At 48.1% G+C, this 19,166-nt stretch overlaps 1 protein-coding gene across 1 annotated transcript in view; it reads left to right on the top strand.

Annotated features, from left to right (window-relative positions):
- The window catches only part of LOC110517647 (protocadherin-9), a 588,581-nt gene that overhangs the window by 1,495 nt on the left and 567,920 nt on the right, over positions 1 to 19,166 (top strand). The window contains exon 2 of the mRNA XM_090228743.1: positions 67 to 3,242. Within this exon, the coding sequence (XP_090084869.1) occupies positions 213 to 3,242 (3,030 nt within the window). The 5' untranslated portion in view covers positions 67 to 212. The remainder of the gene's footprint in view (positions 1 to 66; positions 3,243 to 19,166) is intronic.

Raw genomic sequence — 19,166 nt, forward strand, 5'->3', positions numbered from 1 at the left:
CCCCCCCCCCCCTGATCTGGGGCTTTACTGAAATAAATCTAATGCAAACTCTTTGTCTATTCATAGGGTTGTCCGTGTGTGGAAACTGCCCCTTCTTCAAATGCAAGATTTCACCAATCCATCACTCTGACATTCAACATTGCATTGAAAGAAGAAGAAGTGTTTAAAATCCACAAGGTCTGAAACACTGTAACCACAGGACCGTTGTCACCATGGATCTAACAGACTTTTACTTGTTGGCTGCTCTCGTTGCCTGTTTTTGGATGGACCCTTCTATAGCCCAGGAACTGATCTATCCTATTAGAGAGGAACTGCAGGAAAACGTTCTCATTGGAAACATACCGAAGGACCTGAACGTCTCGCATACAAACGCTGCTACCGGAGCTAGCGCTAACCTGGTCTACAGGCTGGTGTCTAAAGCCGGCGACAACCCTCTGCTCAGAGTGCAGAGCAGCACGGGAGAGATATTTACGACCTCCAATCGCATCGACAGGGAGAGGCTCTGTCCCGGCCCCTCGTTCGAGGAGAACGAATGCTCCTTCGAGATCGAGGTGGTGATTTTACCCAACGACTACTTCAGATTGATAAAGATTAAGATCGTAGTCAAGGACACCAACGATAATGCTCCCATGTTCCCGTCTCCCGTCATCAACATCTCCATCCCGGAGAACACGCTGATCAACAGTCGTTTCGCCATCCCCTCCGCCACCGACCCCGACACCGGCCCCAACAGTGTACACAAGTACCAGCTGGTGAACGGGCAAAGCGCCTTCGGGTTGGACATCGTAGAGACGCCCGAGGGGGAGAAGTGGCCGCAGCTCATCGTTCAGCAGAACCTGGACAGGGAACAGAAGGACACGTACGTCATGAAGATCAAGGTGGAGGACGGCGGCATGCCACAGAAATCCAGCACCGCCATCCTCCAAGTCACCGTCACAGACGTTAACGATAACAAGCCGGTGTTCAGGGAGAACCAGATCGAGGTCCACATACCGGAGAACTCGCCAATAGGGACGTCCGTAGTCCAGCTACAGGCTACGGACGCAGACGTCGGGGCGAATGCCGAAATCAAATACATGTTCGGGACGCAGGTGTCCCCAGCTACCAAGAGACTATTTGCTTTAAATGGCACCACTGGCCTTATAACTGTACAGCGACCCCTCGATAGAGAGGAGACCGCCATACACAAGTTATCCGTGTTAGCGAGCGACGGCAGCTCCAGCCCAGCCAGAGCTACCGTAACTATAAACGTGACGGACGTGAACGACAATCCGCCAAACATCGATCTGAGATATATCATCAGTCCAATAAACGGCACCGTGTTCCTCTCGGAGAAAGACCCAATCAACACCAAGATAGCTTTGATCACCGTGTCGGACAAGGACACGGACGTCAACGGCAAGGTCATCTGTTTCATCGAGAAGGATGTCCCCTTTCACCTCAAAGCGGTGTACGACAACCAGTATCTACTAGAGACGTCGGCACTGCTCGACTTTGAGGGGACCAAAGAGTACAACTTCAAAATCATAGCCTCCGACTCTGGCAAGCCGAGCTTGAACCAGACAGCGTTGGTAAGGGTGAGGCTGGAGGATGAAAATGACAACTCGCCGATCTTCAGCCAGCCTGTCATCGAGCTGGCCGTCATGGAGAACAACAAACGCGATCTCTTCCTCACGACTCTCAGCGCCACCGACGAGGACAGCGGGAAAAACGCGGAGATCGTCTACCAACTGGGCCCTAACGCCTCGTTCTTTGACCTGGACCGTAAAACCGGTGTCCTCACGGCCTCCCGGGTTTTCGATCGTGAGGACCAGGATCGGTTCCTCTTCACGGTAACGGCCCGAGACAACGGGACGCCTCCACTCCAGAGCCAGGCGGCAGTCATCGTGACAGTGCTCGACGAAAACGACAACAGCCCCAAGTTCACCCACAACCACTTCCAGTTCTTTGTGTCAGAGAACCTGCCCAAGTACAGCACGGTGGGTGTGATAACCGTCACAGACTCAGACGCCGGGGAAAATGCCGCCGTCACGCTTTCGATACTCAGCGACAACGAGAACTTTATCCTAGACCCGTACTCTGGAGTAATAAAGTCCAACGTGTCCTTTGACCGGGAGCAGCAGAGCTCCTACACCTTCGACGTCCGGGCGGTGGATAGCGGGCGGCCCCCATGTTCCTCGGCCGCCAAGGTGACCATCAATGTCATCGACGTAAACGACAACACCCCCATCGTCATCTACCCGCCTTCCAACACCTCCTTCAAACTGGTCCCCCTCTCGTCCATCCCTGGATCGGTGGTGGCCGAGGTCTTTGCTGTGGACGGTGACACAGGGATGAACGCAGAGCTCAAGTACACCATCGTTAGCGGCAACACCAAAGGTCTGTTCCGGATTGACCCTGTGACAGGGAACATTACCCTGGAGGAGAAGCCTGCTATCTCCGACATCGGCCTCCATCGGCTGGTCGTGAACATTAGCGACCTGGGCTACCCTAAGTCCCTGCACACCCTGGTGCTGGTGTTCCTCTACGTGAACGACACGGTCGGCAACGCCACGTTTATCTACGACCTCATTCGCCGCACCATGGAGACGCCCCTGGACAGGAACATCGGGGAGAGCAGTGAGACTTACCAGAGCGGAGATTATCTCACCATCATGATCGCCATCGTAGCCGGGGCGATGGTGGTGATTGTGGTGATCTTCGTGACAGTCCTGGTGCGCTGCCGTCACACCTCGCGGTTCAAGGCGGCCCAGAGAAAGAAGCAGGGCGCTGAGTGGATGTCTCCCAACCAGGAGAACAAGCAGAACAAGAAGAAGAAGCGTAAGAAAAGGAAGTCGCCTAAAAGCTCCCTCCTGAACTTTGTCACCATCGAGGAGAACAAGCCGGACGACCCGGCTCACGAGCCCATCAACGGCAACATCAGCCTGCCTGCCGAGCTGGAGGAGCCTGGCCACTTTGACTGGAACGCTGCTCCAACGACCACCTTCAAGCCCTCCAGTCCAGACCTGGCACGGCACTACAAGTCCGCTTCTCCGCAGTCCGCGTTCCACCTCAAAGCGGACACGCCGGTCTCCGTGAAGAAACACCACATGATTCAGGAGCTCCCTCTGGACAACACCTTCGTAGGGGGCTGTGATACTCTCTCCAAGAGATCCTCCACTAGTTCAGACCACTTCAGTGCCTCGGAGTGCAGTTCCCAGGGAGGATTCAAGACTAAGGGATCCGTACACCCGTCCAGACAGGTAAAAGATAACTTTTACTGGTCTATAAGTACTGCGTATAACTGCCCGGTCCAACAGTGCTGAGCTCCCTTCTACACTATACACTATAGCTGACTTGGTCTTAACACCAATGAGAAAGGGGGGGAATCACCCCCCTACTATAAGTCCCACTATAAGTCCCACTGTACCTTTTAAACCCCCCCCCCCCAAAAAAAAATCACATATATATGAATTCATGTATGACATGTGGTTAACTATAGACTGAACCAAACAAACAACATGCATACTATTAATTTTCCCTTCGCGTCTCCTCCCTACAGTCTCTTGCTGTTATTATGTTCCCCTTTTTATTTTTTTTAAAAGTTATTTAAAAAGATATATTTCAATCAAACATGTACCACGTGGGCAACCGTCTAAAGCCTTGTCAGATTCTACAGACACATGACCTTTTAAATGGGCCTCAGAAGGTTGAATGAGATAAATGGTGTCCTGCCTTCCAAACGGCCCCCTCTTATTCCCTATCGTAGTGCACTCCGTTTGACCAGGGTGAATAGGGGGAATAGGGTTCATAAGGGAATAGGGTCCAAAGGGCTCTGGTCAAAAGTAGTGCACTATAAAAAGGGAATAGGGGGTGGGGGCATTTGGGATGCAGGCTAGATGGTGAAATTGATGTGTTGCAAAGATGCCTTTAAAAAAACATTTGTGAAAGAAACATTTTTTTCTCGCCTGTCTACTCAGCTCACCATTTTATCATTGATTATATTACGGAAACGTCTAGTACCACAACACCAGTAGGAGAAACATCTAGTACCACAACACCAGTAGGAGAAACATCTAGTACCACAACACCAGTAGGAGAAACATCTAGTACCACAACACCAGTAGGAGAAACATTTAGTACCACAACACCAGTAGGAGAAACATCTGCTACCACACCACCAGTAGGAGAAACATCTACTACCACACCACCAGTAGGAGAAACATCTACTACCACACCACCAGTAGGAGAAACATCTACTACCACACCACCAGTAGGAGAAACATCTACTACCACACCACCAGTAGGAGAAACATCTACTACCACACCACCAGTAGGAGAAACATCTACTACCACACCACCAGTAGGAGAAACATCTACTACCACAACACACCAACAGAAGAAGTGAAACCACTCTGTATACATCTGAGTCTTCTAGAGACAACGACTGAGTTCTACTGATGCTTCCAGCTCGTTCCCCCCCCCCCAAATACGTTGACTCCTCCTCCTTTCCCCTCATGATGTTCTATAGGATTGTGTATTTACGTTATTAGTAGATCTTTAGGTTTATATATTGATACACAGTTGACACCGTTGACCTGCTTGAAATCCAAAGTCAGAACCTTAATATAGGGCTTCTGAAATGTTTTTAAAACTCATTTGTTGATTATATCGATGTAGGAAACAATTCATTCATCTGAGCTGAAACTGACTGTAATTCTTCCCCCTCTCTCTACGGTGAATCACTGTCATATCCTAGCAGAATAACTGTGTGTGTGTGTGTGTGTGCGTGCATGTGCGTGCGTACGCACGTGTGTGTGTGTGTGTGTCTGTGTGCCCTTTACGGAACCTGATACACATCCAATTGAAAAAGGATTATTCAATAATGAGGACTCAGATTCCAACCTAATCCATGATGTGTTTTTATCAAAACCTTATTAATTTGTCCTGCTAATAAAACCCTCAATACAAACATGCTCTTCCTGATGTCATAGAGCTGGAGGAGGGGAGGAGGGGAGGAGGAGCCCACGTGGAGAGAAGGAGAGAGCGAGAGAGAGTCGCTGGATGATAGAGGGAAGGATAGAGAGAGGATTGGGGTGGGTGGGGTGATAGATGAATGGGGGAGGTACATCACCTGAAGAGGGCACTGTTGCTCTGCTTGCCATTCCCTGGCACTGAGCCAACCTGCACTAGTACCCCTAATGCATTGGGAGGAGGAGAAGGAGAGAGATGGAGAGCAGTCTGTGTTTGTGGCTCTCTCCGATCCTCAGTGAAATACTCGTGCCTAATGCTTTGGGAGATGGGGGAGAGAGAGAGAGAGAGAGAGAGAGAGAGAGAGAGAGAGAGAGAGAGAGAGAGAGAGCAGACTGTGTTTGTGGCTCTCTCTTCTCTTTAATGAAATACTCATGCCTAATGCTTTGGGAGAGGGAGAGAGAGAGAGATGGAGAGCAATCTGTGTTTGTGGCTCTCTCCAATACTCAGTGAAATACTCGTGCCTAATGCTTTGGGAGAGGGAGGGAGGGAGGGAGGGAGAGAGAGAGAGAGAGAGAGAGAGAGAGAGAGAGAGAGAGAGAGAGAGAGAGAGAGAGAGAGAGAGAGAGAGAGAGAGAGAGAGAGAGAGAGAGAGAGAGAGAGAGAGAGAGAGAGAGAGAGAGAGAGAGAGAGAGAGAGAGAGAGAGCAGACTGTGTTTGTGGCTTTCTCCTCTCTGATCCTCAGTGAAAAGCTCATGTCTAACGACGTTGCTAAATGCACAGGCAGATTGATAATGACAGTTGAAGACGAATCACTGATAAGAGCTATCCGGGAAGAGAGAGAGAGCTCGTGTGCAGGGGCTGGATAGAGGGATGAGGGGGGGTAAGGAGGGATGAGGGGGACGGTGTGACTCCTGTTGACGCATCACATCTCTGGGTTGACGCCTCAGAGGTTGTAAAAGAAAGATGGCGGACAAAAGAACCATTAAGGTCTGGTGTGTTGGTGTTGTCAGTGTTCTAAATCTCTGTAGTGGAGATGGAGGAGGCTGGGGGAGGGGAGGGGTGGTGGGGAGAGGTGGACGGAGATGGGGGTCAAGGGATGGTGGGGGGGAAGTAGGGGTGGGGGGGGGGGTAGAGGAGGCCATGGGAGGGGAGGGGTGTTGGGGTCATTTTTTCTGCTGAGAGCAGGTTCACTAGTAGGACACATTAAGTATGCCACTCTCTCTCTCTCACACACACACACACACACACACACACACACACACACACACACACACACACACACACACACACACACACACACACACACACACACACACGCACACACACACACACACACACACACACACACACACACACACACACACACACACACACACACACACACACACACACACACACGTGAGGTATGACAGTGCAGTGGGGTAATTTCTAACCACTTCCTACAGTCGTCCCACAATTCATTATCAGATTAATTGCGATCAATATGTTTTAATAATTGATGCAGAGAAGCAGTGGCAGTTGTCCGTTGTTTCCTGACGTTGTACTGTGTGTATTCTGTGTGTATTCTGTGTGTGTTCTGTGTGTATTCTGTGTGTGTTCTGTGTGTATTCTGTGTGTTTGTAGCCACAATCCCTACAGTAGATAGTCTCTATCCCCAGCTAATGGATGAACACAGTGGCTCTGCAACGTGAGTGATCTCTCAGGATCTCTCAGGATGTCTCAGGATGTCTCAGGATGTCTCAGGATGTCTCAGGATGTCTCAGGATGTCTCAGGATGTCCCAGGATGTCTCAGGATGTCCCAGGATGTCTCAGGATGTCTCGGGATGTCCCAGGATCTCCCAGGATGTCTCAGGATGTCTCATGATGTCCCAGGATGTCTCAGGACGTCTCAGGACGTCTCAGGATGTCCCAGGATGTCTCAGGATGTCTCAGGATGTCCCAGGATGTCTCAGATGTCTCAGGATCTCTCAGGATGTCCCAGGATGTCTCAGGATGTCTCAGGATGTCTCATGATGTCCCAGGATGTCTCAGGACGTCTCAGGATGTCTCAGGATGTTGCTCAGGGTGTTGCTCAGGGCTGGGTGTTGCTCAGGATGTTGCTCAGGGTGTTGCTCAGGGCTGGGTGTTGCTCAGCCAAATGGGCCCCTGTGCATTTAAAACTAGTTCACTATTATAGAGACTAAGGGATCCACCAGACACCCTCCTCTCCTTTGTAAATGGTGCAGTGGAATGGACAATAACACACTATCTAGTTAGTGATCTCAGCAGCCAACAGAAAGGCTTGTTTGGAATCAGCCCTAGAACAGCACCCTTGACTGACAACTTTAGGGGAGGGGCGGAGGGGGAGGGACGGATGGGCAGCGGGGGGGGGGGGGGGGGGGGGATAGGGAATAGGGTTCTATAGGGCTCTGGTCTAAAGTAGTGCAATATATATATGGAGTAGGGTTCTATAGGGCTCTGATCTAAAGTAGTGCACTATGTAGGGAATAGGGTTCTATAGGGCTCTGGTCTAAAGTAGTGCACTATATAGGGAATAGGGTTCTATAGGGCTCTGGTCTAAAGTAGTGCACTATATATAGGGAATAGGGTTCTATAGTGCCCTGGTCTAAAGTAGTGCACTATATATGGAATAGGGTTCTATAGGGCTCTGGTCTAAAGTAGTGCACTACATAGGGAATATTTTTCCATATGGAACACTTCCCTGGTTATTTTTGACTCCTGTTCTGGAAGGTTTTAAAGGTGTTTGTGATTGCAGGGCTTTAAATGATTCTATGAAGTAGTGTAGGGAACATTTAATTTATTGATTCAGCTGCACATCTGGTTCTCACACACAGACGTTGACTCAACAGGGTTCTCACCTGCACTGGTCGCACACCTTCTAATAAACCTTATAATAAACCTTATAATTAACATTTTAATAAACCTTATAATAAACATTTTAATAAACCTTATAATAAACCTTCTAATAAACCTTATAATAAACCTTCTAATAAACCTTATAATAAACCTTATAATAAACCTTCTAATAAACCTTATAATAAACCTTATAATAAACCTTATAATAAACCTTATAATAAACCCTATAATAAACCTTATAATTAACCTTATAATAAACCTTATAATAAACCTTATAATAAACCTTATAATAAACCTTATAATTAACCTTATAATTAACCTTATAATAAACCTTATAATAAACCTTATAATAAACCTTTTAATAAACTCTACAGCCGTTGGCTTGTATTTACAGAGTGACGCATCGGATCGCATTGCCTTTTACCTCATATTCGTTTGGGCTGATGGGGGACCTGATCCCAAATCAGAACCCCTACTCTGAGACTCCGTGTGAATCCAGGCCTTTGATCCCAAATCAGAACCCCTACTCTGAGACGCTGTGTGAATCCAGGCCTTTGATCCCAAATCAGAACCACACACTCTGAGACGCTGTGTGAATCCAGGCCTTTGATCCCAAATCAGAACCACACACTCTGAGACGCTGTGTGAATCCAGGCCTTTGATCCCAAATCAGAACCACACACTCTGAGACGCTGTGTGAATCCAGGCCTTTGATCCCAAATCAGAACCCCTACTCTGAGACGCTGTGTGAATCCAGGCCTTTGATCCCAAATCAGAACCCCTACTCTGAGACTCCGTGTGAATCCAGGCCTTTGATCCCAAATCAGAACCACACACTCTGAGACGCTGTGTGAATCCAGGCCTTTGATCCCAAATCAGAACCCCTACTCTGAGACTCCGTGTGAATCCAGGCCTTTGATCCCAAATCAGAACCACACACTCTGAGACGCTGTGTGAATCCAGGCCTTTGATCCCAAATCAGAACCCCTACTCTGAGACTCCGTGTGAATCCAGGCCTTTGATCCCAAATCAGAACCACACACTCTGAGACTCCGTGTGAATCCAGGCCTTTGATCCCAAATCAGAACCACACACTCTGAGACGCTGTTTGAATCCAGGCCTTTGATCCCAAATCAGAATCCCTACTCTGAGACTCCGTGTGAATCCAGGCCTTTGGTCCCAAATCAGAACCCCTACTCTGAGACGCTGTGTGAATCCAGGCCTTTGATCCCAAATCAGAACCCCTACTCTGAGACGCTGTGTGAATCCAGGCATTTAATCCCAAATCAGAACCACACACTCTGAGACGCTGTGTGAATCCAGGCCTTTAATCCCAAATCAGAACCCCTACTCTGAGACGCTGTGTGAATCCAGGCATTTAATCCCAAATCAGAACCCCTACTCTGAGACGCTGTGTGAATCCAGGCATTTAATCCCAAATCAGAACCACACACTCTGAGACGCTGTGTGAATACAGGCCTTTAATCCCAAATCAGAACCCCTACTCTGAGACGCTGTGTGAATCCAGGCATTTAATTCCAAATCAGAACCACACACTCTGAGACGCTGTGTGAATCCAGGCCTTTAATCCCAAATCAGAACCCCTACTCTGAGACGCTGTGTGAATCCAGGCATTTAATCCCAAATCAGAACCACACACTCTGAGACGCTGTGTGAATCCAGGCCTTTAATCCCAAATCAGAACCACACACTCTGAGACGCTGTGTGAATCCAGGCCTTTGATCCCAAATCAGAACCACACACTCTGAGACGCTGTGTGAATCCAGGCCTTTGATCCCAAATCAGAACCACACACTCTGAGACGCTGTGTGAATCCAGGCCTTTGATCCCAAATCAGAACCCCTACTCTGAGACGCTGTGTGAATCCAGGCATTTAATCCCAAATCAGAACCACACACTCTGAGACGCTGTGTGAATCCAGGCCTTTGATCCCAAATCAGAACCCCTACTCTGAGACGCTGTGTGAATCCAGGCATTTAATCCCAAATCAGAACCACACACTCTGAGACGCTGTGTGAATCCAGGCCTTTGATCCCAAATCAGAACCCCTACTCTGAGACGCCGTGTGAATCCAGGCCATTGATGAAGGAACCCAACAGTTCTCATATCACTGTCTGTTAGTCAAGACAGCTGACTATCAATATCTAGTGAGGTTGGTGGTCTTGTGATGCCAAGGTCATGGGTTCAAATCCCAACACGGACAATATATACATGCTAAACGTGTAGCTATGCATATATTCACTGTAAGTCAACATTAAACCCACAGAATATTAATAGTGAACAATATTAAACCCACATAATGTTAATTGTGAACAATATTAAACCCACATGATATTAATTTTGAACATTATTAATCCCACATAATATTAATAGTGAACAACATTAAACCCACAGAATATTAATAGTGAACAATATTAAACCCACAGAATGTTAATTGTGAACAATATTAAACCCACATGATATTAATTTTGAACAATATTAAACCCACAGAATGTTAATAGTGAACAATATTAAACCCACATGATATTAATTTTGAACAATATTAAACCCACATAATATTAATAGTGAACAACATTAAACCCACAGAATATTAATAGTGAACAATATTAAACCAACATGATATTAATTTTGAACAATTTTAAACCCACAGAATGTTAATAGTGAACAATATTAAACCCACATGATATTAATTTTGAACAATATTAAACCCACATGATATTAATTTTGAACATTATTAATCCCACATAATATTAATAGTGAACAACATTAAACCCACAGAATATTAATAGTGAACAATATTAAACCCACAGAATATTAATAGTGAACAATATTAAACCCACAGAATGTTAATTGTGAACAATATTAAACCCACATAATATTAATAGTGAACAACATTAAACCCACAGAATATTAATAGTGAACAATATTAAACCAACATGATATTAATAGTGAACAATATTAAACCCACAGAAAATTAATAGTGAAAAACATTAAACCCACAGAATATTAATAGTGAACAACATTAAACCCACAGAATATGGTCTAAAGTAGTGCACTACAGAGGGTAGTAGGGTGCTATTTGGGATGCTACTGAGCCATCCTTCCTTGACTACATTAAAAAGATACGATTAGAGGAGGTACAGTTCCCTCCCTCCCTCCCTCCCTCCCTCCCTCCCTCCCTCCCTCCCTCCCTCCCTCCCTTCCTCCCTGTCTCCCTGCCTCCCTGTCTCCATGTCTCCCTGCCTCCCTGTCTCCCTGTCTCCCTGCCTCCCTGCCTCCCTGCCTCCTTCCCTCCTAAGGATCGGAGCGAACCGACTGGGGCCAAGTTTGAAAAGATTAATGGGCTATGACAATGTTTCACCTGAGGGAAAAGTTTTTTTGCAATATCTTCTGAGTTGTGCTGATGTTGAGAGGAGTGATAGAGAGTGGAGAGGAGCGAGAGAGAGAAGAGAAGAGAGAGCTGCTGAGAGAGCAGAGAGAGCAGAGAGAGAGAGCAGAGAGAGCAGAGAGAGCAGAGAGAGAGAGCAGAGAGAGCAGAGAGAGAGAGAGCAGAGAGAGAGGAGAGCAGAGAGAGCAGAGAGAGCAAAGAGAGAGGAGAGAGAAGAGAAGATAGCGCTGCAGAGAGAGCAGAGAGAGGAGAGGTGAGGAGAGGAGAGGAGAGGAAAGGAGAGGAGAGGAGATGAGGAGAAGAGAGGAGAGGAGAGGAGAGGAGAGGCTCAATCTGGTAGCCTGTTATATCTTTACATTCTTCATCCACATTACTTCTGACTGCCTGACTGCCTGACTGGGTGACTGCCTGACTGGGTGACTGGGTGACTGGGTGACTGCCTGACTGGGTGACTGGGTGACTGGGTGACTGGGTGACTGCCTGACTGGGTGACTGCCTGACTGCCTGACTGGGTGACTGCCTGACTGCCTGACTGGGTGACTGCCTGACTGCCTGACTGCCTGACTGGGTGACTGCCTGACTGCCTGACTGGGTGACTGCCTGACTGCCTGACTGGGTGACTGCCTGACTGCCTGACTGGGTGACTGGGTGACTGCCTGACTGGGTGACTGCCTGACTGCCTGACTGCCTGACTGGGTGACTGCCTGACTGCCTGACTGGGTGACTGCCTGACTGCCTGACTGCCTGACTGGGTGACTGGGTGACTGCCTGACTGGGTGACTGCCTGACTGCCTGACTGCCTGACTGGGTGACTGCCTGACTGCCTGACTGGGTGACTGCCTGACTGCCTGACTGGGTGACTACCTGACTGCCTGACTGCCTGACTGGGTGACTGGGTGACTGCCTGACTGCCTGACTGGGTGACTGCCTGACTGCCTGACTGGGTGACTGCCTGACTGCCTGACTGCCTGACTGCCTGACTGGGTGACTGGGTGACTGCCTGACTGCCAGACTGCCTGACTGGGTGACTGCCTGACTGGGTGACTGCCTGACTGCCTGACTGCCTGACTGGGTGACTGCCTGACTGCCTGACTGGGTGACTGCCTGCCAGCCTGACTGCCTGACTGGGTGACTGCCTGACTGCCAGCCTGCCTGACTGGGTGACTGCCTGACTGGGTGACTGCCTGACTGGGTGACTTCCTGACTCGGTGACTGCCTGACTGGGTGACTTCCTGACTGGGTGACTGCCTGACTGCCTGCCTGCCTGACTGCCTGACTGGGTGACTGCCTGACTGGGTGACTGCCTGACTGCCTGACTGCCTGACTGGGTGACTGCCTGACTGACTGCCTGACTGGGTGACTGCCTGACTGACTGCTGGCAGACATCATGTTTCCTGTATGTACAGTAAGGGCTGGCTTTTCAAGGACGTTTTAGGACATGAAACGATAATAAACATTTGTCTGATTGAGTTAATCTGCTGTATGAGTGAACGATGTACTGGAGTGATAGCTTTCTGTAAAGAGGAGATACTGTAGTTTAACAACTTAGTTTTAAACAACCAAAACGTTTCACTTGTGTCTCTGAAGCAGATCCTGTTCAATGCAAACTGCTGTGTCATGACTGCTGTAGTGTAGAGGCCTGTTGTACTGTATCACTGGAGCAGATGGAGACTGCTGTGTCATGACTGCTGTAACGTAGAGGCCTGTTGTACTGTATCACTGGAGCAGATGGAGACTGCTGTGTCATGACTGCTGTAGTGTAGAGGCCTGTTGTACTGTATCACTGGAGCAGATGGAGACTGCTGTCTGCTGTAGTGTAGAGGCCTGTTGTACTGTATCGCTGGAGCAGATGGAGACTGCTGTGTCATGACTGCTGTAGTGTAGAGGCCTGTTGTACTGTATCACTGGAGCAGATGGAGACTGCTGTGTCATGACTGCTGTAGTGTAGGGGCCTGTTGTACTGTATCTCTGGAGCAGATGGAGACTGCTGTCTGCTGTAGTGTAGAGGCCTGTTGTACTGTATCACTGGAGCAGATGGAGACTGCTGTGTCATGACTGCTGTAACGTAGGGGCCTGTTGTACTGTATCTCTGGAGCAGATGGAGACTGCTGTCTGTTGTACTGTATCACTGGAGCAGATGGAGACTGCTGTCTGTTGTACTATATCACTGGAGCAGATGGAGACTGCTGTGTCATGACTGCTGTAGTGTAGGCCTGTTGTACTGTATCACTGGAGCAGATGGAGACTGCTGTCTGTTGTAGTGTAGGCCTGTTGTACTGTATCACTGGAGCAGATGGAGACTGCTGTCTGCTGTAGTGTAGGCCTGTTGTACTGTATCACTGGAGCAGATGGAGACTGCTGTCTGCTGTAGTGTAGAGGCCTGTTGTACTGTATCACTGGAGCAGATGGAGACTGCTGTCTGCTGTAGCGTAGAGGCCTGTTGTACTGTATCACTGGAGCAGATGGAGACTGCTGTCTGTTGTAGCGTAGGCCTGTTGTACTGTATTACTGGAGCAGATGGAGACTGCTGTCTGCTGTAGTGTAGAGGCCTGTTGTACTGTATCACTGGAGCAGATGGAGACTGCTGTCTGCTGTAGCGTAGGCCTGTTGTACTGTATCACTGGAGCAGATGGAGACTGCTGTCTGTTGTACTGTATCACTGGAGCAGATGGAGACTGCTGTCTGCTGTAGCGTAGGCCTGTTGTACTGTATCACTGGAGCAGATGGAGACTGCTGTCTGCTGTAGTGTAGAGGCCTGTTGTACTGTATCACTGGAGCAGATGGAGACTGCTGTCTGTTGTAGCGTAGGCCTGTTGTACTGTATCACTGGAGCAGATGGAGACTGCTGTCTGTTGTAGCGTAGGCCTGTTGTACTGTATCGCTGGAGCAGATGGAGACTGCTGTGTCATGTCTGCTGTAACGTAGGCCTGTTGTACTGTATCTCTGGAGCAGATGGAGACTGCTGTCTGTTGTAGCGTAGGCCTGTTGTACTGTATCACTGGAGCAGATGGAGACTGCTGTCTGTTGTAGCGTAGGCCTGTTGTACTGTATCACTGGAGCAGATGGAGACTGCTGTCTGCTGTAGCGTAGAGGCCTGTTGTACTGTATCACTGGAGCAGATGGAGACTGCTGTCTGTTGCAGCGTAGGCCTGTTGTACTGTATCACTGGAGCAGATGGAGACTGCTGTGTCATGTCTACTGTAGCGTAGAGGCCTGTTGTACTGTATCACTGGAGCAGGTGGAGACTGCTGTGTCATGTCTACTGTACCGTAGAGGCCTGTTGTACTGTATCACTGGAGCAGGTGGAGACTGCTGTGTCATGTCTACTGTAGCGTAGAGGCCTGTTGTACTGTATCACTGGAGCAGATGGAGACTGCTGTGTCATGTCTACTGTAGCGTAGAGGCCTGTTGTACTGTATCACTGGAGCAGATGGAGACTGCTGTGTCATGTCTACTGTAGCGTAGAGGCCTGTTGTACTGTATCACTGGAGCAGGTGGAGACTGCTGTGTCATGTCTACTGTAGCGTAGAGGCCTGTTGTACTGTATCACTGGAGCAGATGGAGACTGCTGTGTCATGACTGCTGTAGCGTAGAGGCCTGTTGTACTGTATCACTGGAGCAGATGGAGACTGCTGTGTCATGACTGCTGTAGTGTAGAGGCCTGTTGTACTGTATCACTGGAGCAGATGGAGACTGCTGTGTCATGTCTACTGTAGCGTAGAGGCCTGTTGTACTGTATCACTGGAGCAGATGGAGACTGCTTTGTCATGTCTACTGTAGCGTAGAGGCCTGTTGTACTGTATCACTGGAGCAGATGGAGACTGCTGTCTACTGTAGTGTAGGACTGTTGTACTGTATCACTGGAGCAGATGGAGACTGCTGTGTCATGACTGCTGTAGTGTAGGCCTGTTGTACTGTATCACTGGAGCAGATGGAGACTGCTGTCTGCTGTGGTGTAGGCCTGTTGTACTGTATCACTGGAGCAGATGGAGACTGCTGTCTGCTGTAGCGTAGGCCTGTTGTACTGTATCTCTGGAGCAGATGGAGACTGCTGTCTGCTGTAGTGTAGAGGCCTGTTGTACTGTATCACTGGAGCAGGTGGAGACTGTTAGGGACTTGTACATGCTGACAAATCATCTGCTTTATAGCTTCAGGACCTTTCGGTCTAGTTTCCTGGACAACAGATTGCGACTAGTTCTGGACTAAATTTTTTTATTGACGGTAGAGAATCTCTGTGTCCGGGAAACGGCCCATCGATGTCTAGGTGGGTGAACAGGAAGTGAGGTGCATCGTGGGATTGTTTGGGATGTGAATACTGTCTAACTATAAGAGCCTAATGAGGCCTTAGGGTGGAACCAGGGTGTGAAACACCAACATGAATACCCTCCTCCTCCTCTTCCTCCCTCTTAATCCCTGGATCAACAGTCAAGCTCCTTGTCACCTTGTCTTTCATTATTTTAGTTCCATCTGTGTTAAAGATATTGGTGGCCACTGTCTCCATTACAGAATATCACAGTTACAACTGTGTTAAATTAAGCTTCTGTCTACTGTCTCCATTACAGAATATCACAGTTACAACTGTGTTAAATTAAACTTCTGTCTACTGTCTCCATTACAGAATATCACAGTTACAACTGTGTTAAATTAAACTTCTGTCTACTGTCTCCATTACAGAATATCACAGTTACAACTGTGTTAAATTAAACTTCTGTCTACTGTCTCCATTACAGAATATCACAGTTACAACCCTGTTAAAGTTACCAGGAGGATATTTACAATGTTTGAGATTAATTTAATAATCTAATTCATTTAATTATCTATCTGAATCTTGGTCACAACATCTTTGTCAGCCTCTTTCTATCGCTCGCCAACATCCAGTGTTGTTCGTCCCAATTGGCATCCTATCCCATAAATAGTGCACTTCTTTCAACCAGGGCTGGGTAAAGCTAGTGCACTTCTTTCAACCAGGGCTGATTAAAGCTAGTGCACTTCTTTCAACCAGGGCTGGGTAAAGCTAGTGCACTTCTTTCAACCAGGGCTGATTAAAGCTAGTGCACTTCTTTCAACCAGGGCTGATTAAAGCTAGTGCACTTCTTTCAACCAGGGCTGATTAAAGCTAGTGCACTTCTTTCAACCAGGGCTGGGTAAAGGTAGTGCACTTCTTTCAACCAGAGCTGATTAAAGCTAGTGCACTTCTTTCAACCAGGGCTGGGTAAAGCTAGTGCACTTCTTTCAACCAGGGCTGATTAAAGCTAGTGCACTTCTTTCAACCAGGGCTGATTAAAGCTAGTGCACTTCTTTCGACCAGGGCTGGGTAAAGGTAGTGCACTTCTTTCAACCAGAGCTGATTAAAGCTAGTGCACTTCTTTCAACCAGGGCTGGGTAAAGGTAGTGCACGTCTTTCAACCAGGGCTGGGTAAAGGTAGTGCACGTCTTTCAACCAGGGCTGGGTAAAGGTAGTGCACTGTGGAATACGTTGCCATTTGGGACGTACCCATTGCCATAGAAGTGTGGTGAGATAAAATGATCAGCTTTACAGATCAGAGAGATATCTGATAAATCCACCACATATCACCTTTCCTGTCCTGTCTTAGTGTGGAAGTCTGTCTTGATTTAGTGTTGGAGTCTGTCCTGATTTAGTGTGGAAGTCTGTCCTGATTTAGTGTTGGAGTCTGTCCTGATTTAGTGTGGAAGTCTGCCCTGATTTAGTGTTGGAGTCTGTCCTGATTTAGTGTGGAAGTCTGCCCTGATTTAGTGTGGAAGTCTGTCCTGATTTAATGTGAAAGTCTGTCCTGATTTAGTGTGGAAGTCTGTCCTGTTTTAGTGTTGGAGTCTGTCCTGCTTTAGTGTTGGAGTCTGTCCTACTTTAGTGTGGAAGTCTGTCCTGATTTAGTGTTGGAGTCTGTCCTGTTTTAGTGTTGGAGTCTGTCCTGTTTTAGTGTGGAAGTCTGTCCTGTTTTAGTGTGGAAGTCTGTCCTTATTTAGTGTGGAAGTCTGTCCTGTTTTAGTGTGGAAGTCTGTCCTGATTTAGTGTGGAAGTCTGTCCTGTTTTAGTGTGGAAGTCTGTTCTGATTTACTGTGGAAGTCTGTCCTGATTTAGTGTGGAAGTCTGTCCTGATTTAGTATGGAAGTCTGTCCTGATTTAGTGTGGAAGTCTGTCCTGATTTAGTGTGGAAGTCTGTCCTTATTTAGTGTGGAAGTCTATCCTGCTTTAGTGTGGAAATCTGTCCTGTTTTAGTGTGGAAGTCTGTCCTGATTTAGTGTGGAAGTCTGTCCTGATTTAGTATGGAAGTCTGTCCTGATTTAGTGTGGAAGTCTGTCCTGATTTAGTGTGGAAGTCTGTCCTGATTTAGTGTGGAAGTCTGTCCTGATTTAGTGTGGAAGTCTGTCTTGATTTAGTGTAGAAGTCTGTCCTGATTTCGTGTGGAAGTCTGTCCTGATTTAGTGTGGAAGTCTGTCCTGATTTAGTGTGGAAGTCTGTCCTGCTTTAGTGTGGAAATCTGTCCTGTTTTAGTGTTGGAGTCTGTCCTGTTTTAGTGTGGAAGTCTGTCCTGATTTAGTGTGGAAGTCTGTCCTGATTTCGTGTGGAAGTCTGTCCTGATTTACTGTGGGAGTCTGTCCTGCTTCAGTGTGGAAGTCTGTCCTGATTTAGTGTGGAAGTCTGTCCTGATTTAGTGTGGAAATCTGTCCCAATTTAGTGTGGAAGTCAGTCCTGCTTTGAGAACGTGGAACACCAATACAAACCAAAATCACAGGTTGTCTGTCATTCATTCATTCATGTCCACCTTGATGATTTTACTAACATTCACCACAGCATTGGATGGGCAATGTCCAATGGTTGTCAACAAACTAGGTCCCATCCATTACTGTTCCATGAATCCCTTTGAAACACTGCATGATTATTGAAACACAACGTCTACCAGTAGCCTTAAAAACAACCGTTTCCCTTTAGCCGACACCCTGAACCGTATTGATCAGAATGCCGTCAGGTCAAATGGGCCTTTCTTTCTTGCTGTGAAATGAGGAGAGCGGAGTAGAGGCTGGAAGAACATGTTTCTGGACTGCTTTGCTTATTTACACATCATTAGGTCTATAAGATTACAGGTTGATGATGATGATGAATGATGATGATGATGATGATGATGAATCTATGCACCCCACTCCCACTTCCATTCCTCCTCTTCCTCGTCTCACCTCAAACCATCCTTCCCTCCTCTCCTCCACTCCTCCTCCTCCATTCCTCCTCTTCCTCATCTCACCTCAAACCATCCTTCCCTCCGCACCCTCACCCCTCCTCCATTCCTCCTCTTCCTCGTCTCACGTCAAACCATCCTTCCCTCCGCACCCTCACTCCTCCTCCATTCCTCCTCTTCCTCGTCTCACCTCAAACCATCCTTCCCTCCTCTCCCCCGCTCCTCCTCCTTTCCTCCTCTCCCCCACTCCTCCTCCATTCCTCCTCTTCCTCGTCTCACCTCAAACCATCCTTCCCTCCTCTCCTCCACTCCTCCTCCTCCATTTCTCCTCTTCCTCGTCTCACTTCAAACCATCCTTCTTTCCTCTCCTCCACCCCTCCTCCTCCATTCCTCCTCTTCCTCATCTCACCTCAAACCATCCTTCCCTCCGCACCCTCACCCCTCCTCCATTCCTCCTCTTCCTCGTCTCACCTCAAACCATCCTTCCCTCCTCTCCCCCGCTCCTCCTCCTTTCCTCCTCTCCCCCACTCCTCCTCCATTCCTCCTCTTCCTCGTCTCACCTCAAACCATCCTTCCCTCCTCTCCTCCACCCCTCCTCCTCCATTCCTCCTCTTCCTCATCTCACCTCAAACCATCCTTCCCCCCGCACCCTCACCCCTCCTCCATTCCTCCTCTTCCTCATCTCACGTCAAACCATCCTTCCCTCCTCTCCCCCACTCCTCTTCTCCCCCACTCCCCTTAGGCGTTCCAAATT

The sequence above is a fragment of the Oncorhynchus mykiss genome, unplaced genomic scaffold, assembly GCF_057628025.1.
Source record: "Oncorhynchus mykiss isolate SJ-2025 unplaced genomic scaffold, ASM5762802v1 scaffold98, whole genome shotgun sequence".
Classification (NCBI taxonomy): Eukaryota; Metazoa; Chordata; class Actinopteri; order Salmoniformes; family Salmonidae; genus Oncorhynchus; species Oncorhynchus mykiss.